The sequence below is a fragment of the Octopus bimaculoides genome, chromosome Z (assembly GCF_046866305.1).
Source record: "Octopus bimaculoides isolate indiv1 chromosome Z, ASM4686630v1, whole genome shotgun sequence".
Classification (NCBI taxonomy): domain Eukaryota; kingdom Metazoa; phylum Mollusca; class Cephalopoda; order Octopoda; family Octopodidae; genus Octopus; species Octopus bimaculoides.
The window spans coordinates 41415686-41425685 of NC_142944.1; the positions used below are offsets into that span (position 1 = coordinate 41415686).

The 10000-nt window shown below is 36.8% G+C and overlaps 1 protein-coding gene across 1 annotated transcript in view; it reads right to left on the reverse strand.

The window, feature by feature from the left end:
- Positions 1 to 2929: 2929 nt before the first annotated feature.
- LOC128249592 (uncharacterized) overlaps positions 2930 to 10000 on the reverse strand; it is a 245488-nt gene continuing 238417 nt past the window's right edge. The window contains exon 3 of the mRNA XM_089365231.1: positions 2930 to 3316. Coding sequence (XP_089221357.1) covers positions 3182 to 3316 — 135 coding nt within the window. The 3' untranslated portion in view covers positions 2930 to 3181. The remainder of the gene's footprint in view (positions 3317 to 10000) is intronic.

The window sequence follows — 10000 nt, forward strand, 5'->3', positions numbered from 1 at the left end:
TGACTTTGGCTTGATCAAAAAGAAACAGTTGTAATGTATCAACCTGTACGTGGTGCTGTTTGCAACCCCACAAAAATTTTTGTTTAGGGTAAGTTACTTGAGGTTGTTGATTCTTTCATCTACCTTGGAAGCTCTGTACAAAAAAATCTGGATACAGAAACAGATCTGCGATTTGAAAGGGCAGCACAAGCATTTGGTGGTTTGGAGTCACGCGTTTGGCGCCAACGACATATAAATAAAAACACAAAATTGGCTCATTACAAATTGTTAGATCAATTCCACCAAAGTACCGTCATCGCATTTTAAGCATTAAATATTTTTTTACTCCAAATACAGATGTCCTTGTGTCTGCAGGCATCATTTCAATTAAAGCAATGATTCTGAAAAACCAAATGAGATGGGTAGGCTATATTGTTCGAATGGTGGATGAACGCACACCCAAACAGCTTGTTTTATGACAAACTTGCAGAGGGGAAACGCTATCGGTGTAAACCTTAAAAGCGGTTTAAAGACGGTATAAGGACTACCATAAAGTCACTTAGAAAGGATCCAGAGGACATAGAAACACTTGTTTCGGATCGAGCTGGATAGCGAACAAAAGTGTGGAGTGGAATGAAAGCGTTTTAAGAGGTCAGGATAACATATGCAGGACTCAAGAGAGATTTAAAGAAGAATGTTGTGATGGAAAAGATGAATCTCAGTGACCTTTTTGTGTGCACAGTTTGTGACAGACCATGCCTTTCTTTTGCTGGGTTCAAATCTCATTTGTGGATCCATGAAAAATGAACCACCACCAACTATTCTGTATGTACATCTGTGCACACCTTTCGGTGCCATATATGCCATAAGGTCTGCAAATCTAACGGAAGCTTCAAAAGACATTTTAAGATCCACAAAGTTCGGAACTTAACTGCAGTTCTTGGTGTTCATATCAGATATGCAAACTATGTAGGTGTCTTTTCAATACATTGTCTGGTTTAAAAAGCCACACCAGACGCCATGATGGATCTAAGGTGTAGGTACAGGAGGTGGTCACACTCTGCATAAGGAGTAGACAACCACCATATATATATTTATATTGTGCGTGTGTGTGTGCATATATATATATATATATATATATATATATATATATATATATATATATACAAGGAGAGAAAGAGAGAGAGAGAAAGAAAGAAAGATTGATAGATAGATAGATAGATAAATATCTTTTCTGTTATCTTTTGCTTGTTTCAGTCATTTGACTGCGGCCATGTTGGGGTACCGCCTCGAGCGGTTTTAGTCGAACGAATCGACCCCAGTACTTCTTTTTTAAAAGCCTAGTACTTATTCTATAGGTCTCAAGATTGTCTGAACAGGTACATGGTGTACCACGCGTCAGGTGATATATACGTGTGCGTGTGTGTGTGTGTGTGTGTGTGTGTGTGTGTTTGTGTGTGTGTGTGTGTGTTTGTGTGTGTGTGTGTGTGTATGTGTGTGTGTGTGTGTGTGTGTTTTAAATGATAATACATGTAACTTCTATTAATTGTGTTGAGTGATGTTTCTTTCGTTTGTCCACTGACCGTAAAGCTCCACACTTCGGTGCGGATCATCTTCATTAAGAGCATGTGTACAATACTTGGAATAATGTATGTTTTCCAATGACAGCGCAACAAATTGCGATGGGCGCTTGATTTTGAAATTCCTATTTTACGGCTCACTTGCCGCACAGATTGTCATGAAGTCTGGTATTTCTAGAATTGTTTCTTATTTTGTGGGGCTCGTCCATATCTGCGATCTTCCGGAATGCTTCTTGTGGTCATTCAGAATAGTTCCATTCAGTGGCTGAGTAGGTGTCTCTTTTTGGAAAATATATGTTTGTCTATCTATCTATCTATCTATCTATCTATCTATCTATCTATCTATCTATCTATCTGTCTGTCTGTCTGTCTGTCTGTCATCTGTCTGTCAGTCTGTCAGTCTGTCTGTCTGTCTGTCTATCTGTCCATCTATCTATCTAATCTATCTATATATGTGTGTGTATGTGTATGTGTGTGAGTGCATGCATGCATGCGCGCGCGCGTCTAAGCATATATACATATTTGTAGATATATGTGTGTGACTATTTGTAGATATATGTGTGTGGCTATTTGTAGATATATGTGTGTGACTTTTGATATGTAATATGTATACGCATATCTGCACGTACACCCAATGTTCAATAACTATATATGCACAGAGACGATTGGGCATTCCGCCGACAATTATACAGGTAAGGTGTATATACGCTGTGTCAGGTACATTGTATGTAAAAATGCATGAAATAAAGCTGAATGTTCGACTAACACGTAATATAATATAAGAGACTGATTATTCTACAGGTACTTGTACTGTTCAAACCGACCATAACCGGCCCAAATATTCTACCTGTTTTAAGTTCAAACTAGCCAGATCAGAGATCTCTCATATCTATCCTACGTCATTCTAAAAATAAGCAATCACAACATTGAAATCTCAAAGCTACAAGATAATGTGTGATAAATTCTAAGCAATGTGAATGAAATAGCTTGATAGAAAAATCTGAATGCTAAAGGTAAAACATACTGTGATATTGCACTTTGCAAGGATTATCGCTTGAAATTACAGCTGCAGTGTACGTTGCATGATAATATCATTGATGGAAAGTTCCTCTGATATTTGTGCTCAGCCTATTCCCCAAGCAGATTCAACGTTGTTGCCCGTTACAAGTCTAAGCTTTTGAATAACATGTACAACACGTTCGATATGTTTCCATTCAGATTCGGTCTCCCGAATTTACCTCATAGACCTTGGAGTTCAAGTCGGGACTATGACTGAGTTAAGTGTTAACATATTTTGCTTCAGTATCTACATTACGAAGGATGGTTATAAGAAATTAACATGCAATACCAATAAATTCTTTGCTTTTTAATGTTTTATGTATTAAAAAATGTTAACACTAATTTACCTGTCTCTCTGAATCATATAACTGGACTGATAGGTGAGTTAATGTTATTGATACATTTAATGTGGATAGTATTAAACATAGTTATTTACAAATAATTGATAATTGTGTTAAGGAAAAACCAACTAGAATTTGTCAATTACAAAAGTCAGCTTCATTATTTTTCTCAGGCAAATACGTCAAATAACCCAGGACATATTTATCTCTCATTGTGATCCTTTAATTGAAATATAGACTCCAGCTTAATTTCTGAAGTAACAGATGAATAAATCTTAGGGCAAACATACATGAGTGTTCATTAGATGGTGCAGGAAAACTGAATTGTTTAGAGAACAGATATTTCAGAGACGTCATCTGCATAAAAAAACAAGAGTTGAGTTAGTGTTTTCTGAGTTAAGGGACAATCTAGGATTTCATAAATGCGAAACAAATGTCTAGTCTATTCACAAATGTTTACATATGTATACCTACATATACATATATATTCATATACATACACACACATATATATGTGCGTGTGTATTGTGTGTGTGCGCGTGTGTTTATGTGTATGTAATATTATCCAGTCTTGTCTCACTTTAATCCTTAAATATTTTACTAATCTCTCTTTACCTATATAATTAATTAGCGGTTACAGAATGTTAATCCCGATTAAACAGGTTCAACAGGTGCAGAATAATGATTCTCCAAATACCTGGCCAGACATACACGCACACACGCACACACACGCACGCACACACACACACGCGCACACACACACACACACACACGCACACATACACACATGTACATTATGCATATATGTTTTATATATATGTATATGAATATACGCATATATATATGTATGTATATATATGTATATATATCTATGCATAAGTATATATACATGTGCATGTATACATGTATGTGTGTGTGCGTGTGTATAATTATTTGTGTATGAATATGTATGTGTTTGCAATTGCTCTATTATGTGTGTGTATCCATATTTCTGTAACACAAGCACTCACTCACACACACACACACACATATATATACAGATCTATCTATCTATCTATCTATCTATCTATCTATCTATCTATCTATCTATCTATCTATCTATCTATCTATCTATCTATCTATCTATCTATCTATCTATATATATATATATATATACATGTATATATACGTATGTATACATATATATATATATATATATATACCTACTTAGATACATACATATATACATACATATATACATACATACAAGCATACATACATACATACATGCATACATACATACACATACACACACAAATATGTATATATGAGTGAATATGGGTCTGTGGTTGCTCTACTGCTTCATTGCATGCGTAGGTGGGTGTATTTCTGGGTTAGCGTCTATAGCTTAGTGTAGTTGCACTGTGCCGTGTATGTAATTTTATCTCGAAGTTTGTGAGATGAGTGTCTGTGTCCATTTTTCTGTCTGTAATTGTGAATATGTATGTATTTGTGTGCGTGTATGAAAGAGATAAGGAGAGTGAGAGAGAGAGACACATACAGAAAGGATTATAGAGACAGTAAAAGGATGAGTGAGAAAGAGGGATGTAAAAAAAAGAGAAAGAGAGTGCACGCATGTGCTTTTCTTTGTTTCGTGTGTGTGGGAGTAGTGCACTTATTTGACTGTTGCTCTGTTTCTGTGCATATATATGTGCATCTGTTGTAGTTGTTGTTGAGCCAGAGGTCAATCAGTATCCAGTAGGCCCTCTAATCAAAGCCGGTCACAGTCTGGCAATCATGCCTTTTATTCAAGTACAGAGCACTTAAATTTAGATATGGTGTGACATCGACGAAATTTCTTTGCTAATTTTAACAATTCAAGCGACCACTTACAGGCTCTGTTGTCATCACAAGTTGATGTTCTTCCATTGGTTCATAGCATCTCTCTCTTTGGGTCGTTGTTGCTATCATTCTTGATGTTGATGTGAGTGGTGGTGATTGTAAAGGGGGTACTTATAGTGATTGTAGACCCTTGTAGTAGGGTGGATCCGATGATCCATAAGTTCACTAGTATTTTATGGAAAACACTGTGCTCATATATGGTTAGTAGAATCAATCGGTTCCTTTCTAACTTCTGCCCAATATAGGCACTCGGGAAAAAGTAATTTCCTACAGTCACTGGTCGACCTATACCTTGCGAATGAAACTGGATTAATGGAAACTGTATAGAAGCTCATCAATTCAAATTGTAAAGCCTTGTCAATCTGTATGACGGTGATTCTGCTTGAGGATGACAAATATACACGCGTGTCACTTATCTCTTTCTCTCATTTTTTTTTAACCGTTAAGCAATGCAGCAGAGAATTTATCTATGTGTTACGTTTTTCTATTCTCTATCGTGTGTCTGTCCATCGGAACGGCGACGACCATCTAGTCATCCTGGCGCTGAATGATGACTTACGCCGTAACATTGTTTAAAGTAAAGAAAAGTTGCTCACCATCAACTTTACTCTCTCATCCGTTACCATCTTCTATCCTATGGTAAGAAGAGGTCAGTACAGCAGGGGATGGAGGCTGACACAGTGGATGAACAAAACGTCTTATTTGCTTCATCTTCCTCTCTGCACTGCACAATGCGTTGCTGCAAGCCACCTTCCTTTCCGTTGAACCATGGAGGTCTCTTCCGCAGAGTCTGCCAGATCCAGTCTTCGCATACATAATAAATACACAAGCTCTAACTCAACAAGAGTTACATACCCATTAGCTATCCATCAACTGCTTCAGCCCGCCAGTTGAAGTAGTTTATCCGAGTATGGCTGCCGTTGTATGCAAACAACTACGTAGAGCCACAGGTGAGATTTGGGTGCTAGGCGGTGACCAAAGCCAACGGACTCCACCTAAGGGGGAAACACGTGCTACCGCACTCAAGGATGATACTCTTCTCTAGCACTCCATACATTAAAACTATTCACTATATTATATATGTGAGAAGTTACTCTATGTATATTTAGTATGCAGACGAATCTTGAGGTATTCTTATTTAGCCATATTGTATTTTCAGGGATTAGCCAGCAGTTATTTGTAGCGGCAAATGAATCTTGTTTTAACTGTTATTATTGTGGTTCTTGCTCAAATATAATCAATGGTGTTCCAGCTGTGTCTATTCGGTCTTTATTTGAACATAGATTATCTAGGAATGGAAAATCTAAGAACTTTAACGTGTTGTTTTGTCCGAGATCAGCCTTGAACTCTTCTACTCAGCCTGCCGAGGACTACATTATCCGATGTGTTCTCATTTGTTGTTGCTTACCAGCAGTTCTACTATGATCTAAGACACGTATAACCAAATGTGTTCTAACATTGATCACCCCAATCAGTATTATGCAGGGGCCTCACAGGTCTGGTGTTACACTTCTCTTCTATTTATGCTACGGCTTTCTCAATAAATAGTGTAAGGTCCAGTACATTCATTTGCCCGGGCTGGGGGTGGGGGTGCTACGAGGAAACTAAAGTGGCTTTGTACCCAATGTATTCTTCAACCTAAAGAAAGTAAAATGAGGATGGTTTAGAAGCTACTTTCCGCATGTTGATTAATCATGTATATGCTGTCTCGCTGGTTCGTCAGTGAATAGGTTAAATGAATACCGGTAAGAAAATTCATAAGTGAACATATTTATGGGTACTTGTATACAAATATGTATATGTCTAGATATGTGTGTATATGCCTGTATGTGTATGCATGTGTGTGACAGAGAGAGAGAGAGGAAGGGAGAGAGAGGGAGGGAGAGAGAGGGAGGGAGAGAGAGAGGAAGGGAGAGAGAGGGAGGGAGAGAGAGGGAGGGAGAGAGAGAGAGGAAGGGAGAGAGAGGGAGGGAGAGAGAGGGAGGGAGAGAGAGAGAGAAAGAGAGAGAAAGATCAGTTAATTATATAGAAATAATGATATAATTAGATAGTTCCTGTAGATGTTCAGATTATTAAAATTACCAGATTACTTAAAACAGTAATCAGCAGGCATTTTCATTTGGGGTGAAGCTGACACCAACACGCACTTACGCGGTACCCACACTCACACAGGAAGAGAGAGAGAGAGAGAGAGAGAGAGAGATTACTGAAGTCTCATATTATTATTGCGTACGCCTAATGCATGCGAGAGTTGCAACAACACCTTTGATCATAGAGTCTATATGTCTCTGGGGTACAATCTGGTAGCACAGTTCGCTCTCGACACTTATTTTAGTCTGGTACTTAAACTCTTGTCAAACTCTCTTGTACACGACTTAAACAAACCAACGCCGGTTGTCAAAGCGTTGAGGACAAACATAAACAGAAATTCAGCAGGTATGAGATGGGAGGTGAATATGTTTATTTAACCACCTGTCATCCTTAGGGTTACGGCCGTTTCACATCCTTCACTTATTTTCCTTGTCTGCATTAATGTGCATGCTACGCATTATGCAATACAAGTGTATATTCACAAATCAATGCAAATAAAGAAAGCTAGCCCAACAGATCTCCGGAACATCAGCGTTACACCTATCCTTCAACTCTAAGTGTACATACAAAAGTTTCCATTTACATATACAATTTATGGAAGACCGATAGTAGATAAAATTAGCTTCGTATGGTCATTAAAAATAAATATAAATAATAAATATAATTTGTAAAATATCAATTAAAATGTTGAATTTAAGATTAGAGAAGTGATCGTCCTTAATATGAACGAAAGACAGAGAAGGGATAGGAAAGAAATTAAAGTAGCTAAATTAAATGAAACATTCTCTCTCTCTCTCTCTCTCTCTCTCTCTCTATATATATATATATATATATATATATATATATATATATATATATATATATATATATATATATATATATATATATATATATATATATATATATATATATATATATATATATATATATATATATAAATATTATAATGTTAGGGAATTACAAAATCCGAACTTACAAGGAAATACAATTTGATAATATACTGAAAAATATTTTAATAATTTAGAGAAGAACCACCATGGTGTAACTCGCACGATGAAGGAGATCAGACACCACCAAGAAATGTGTACTATACAAAACTGGTTTAAAAATCTAAAAAATCCAAGGGAGTAAGAATTAAAAGCGGTTACGTTTAAGAAACAAAGTGGAAAAAAGACTACGCGCGTAGGAATGATGATGCCGAAGTAACACACGCGTGGTCCATTGGTGGAATGTAAGCAACAACAAAAAAATTGTCATCTAAATTTTTACCCCTACCTCAATCAAGCGAAGCCATATGTGTATGTAAGAAAAAACATTATCTAACAGAAAAGTATGCTATCAAAATGTATTTTAAAAATCATTGTGGATAAATCCCAGCAATGACCTTCTCAGGCTCTCCAATATTTTAATTTCTAAACAGAAACAATCGGAGTCAGGGAGTGGGGTTGCCAAACATTCATAATTTTTCAAATTTGTTTTCTTTTATAGCATATAAATGTATTTATGGGGGAGAAAAATATTGAAAAACATCAATACATGCGAGAATGATAAAGAAATGAGGAGTGATGTCTTGGGATGTGCTAGAAACAACAGCCAGATCCACCTTAAATCACTCACTTTTCCCTCTGAAAAATATTAACCATTTAAAAAAAATTTTTTTTACCGAAAATGCTCCTCTCATGGTTTTGAAATACAAAAAAAAAAAAAAAAATTGGCCAAAATAGGTCCAGAGTGGGATGATGAGGGAGGGAGAGGGTTGTAAAATATTTTTTTTAATACTTTTTTTCATTCAAAGATGCCCAACCCATTCTTTCGAAGGCTGTGGTTTGAAGAAAATGGGGGAAATTTCCCGTCAAAACAGATTAATTCTAACTTATTTGGTCTTCCTGATCCGAAACTCCGTTTTACCGAAACTCCGTTTTACCGAAACTCCGTTTTACCGAAACTCCGTTTTACCGAAACTCCTCTCCTCGTCCCCTCGGAAAAAAATTCCCCCACAAATTTCTTTATAATTGTAATCTATGTCACTTAAAAGGTATTTGTGTAAACTACCTTGATGTTTGTCTAAAAAAGAGATTATGACGGTGATAAAATAACGAAAGCAATATTTACTAAAGTGAGTACTATTATACAAAGAAAAATTCGACGTAAAATATCATAAAATTTATTAGAATTGGGAATCAATCAAGTGGCTAGCAGAAAACCGCTCGGATCAGATTCCTATACAAGTGCATGGATATAAATGCTACGAAGTAGGCACTTCTATTATACTGAATCAGCCAAACATGGTTATAAGAGCAGATTTAATGAGTCATTAATATTGATAAAAAGGAAATAATGCAAACAGGAATACTAAGAAATTTGAAAGCGTAGAATTACAGAATCATGCGGTCATTATAGAATAGCAACTTCGACAATATGTAAAAATGATCCAGGCATTAAATATAATAGACTGGAATGTTATGCATCAACAGGTAAAAGCATTTTACAAATAGCAAAATGTCTAAATATAGTCTAATACAAAATATGGTTAACTAATGTAGGAAATTATCCATTTGTATTGATATACACTGAAACACGAGACGTGTGTGACTGTGAAATATGTTTTAATTTCATTATGTCAGAGATAAATTTTGATAAAACTGATAAAGTCAATTTCTTGGATGCACTTTGACCACAGTCTATGGGTCGTTGTTATGTGCTGTGGTAGTGGGCGGATCCAGCACATAGAGATTGTAGGGCGTGACATGTTCAATACCGTGTATGCCCTCTCTGGGGGTTTAAAATGGCCGTACACCGTCGGTACATGGAGTGTATGAGGCTGTTCACAAAAGCCATTGGCACCTGTACCCACACCCTGCGGAAAGCTGTCTCCAGTTCCACACGAGTTGTCGGCCTTGGGACCACCTGGTTCAGCCGTCTCTGCATTTCATCCCCTAGACAGGTTCAAATCCGGGCTGAGAGCCAGCCACAGCATGGTTCTGATATTCTGCTGACGCAAGAAGCCCATGGTGACTCTGGCCGTGTGGGAGGGAGTATTGTCCTGCTGGAACATGTAGCTATGGTGAC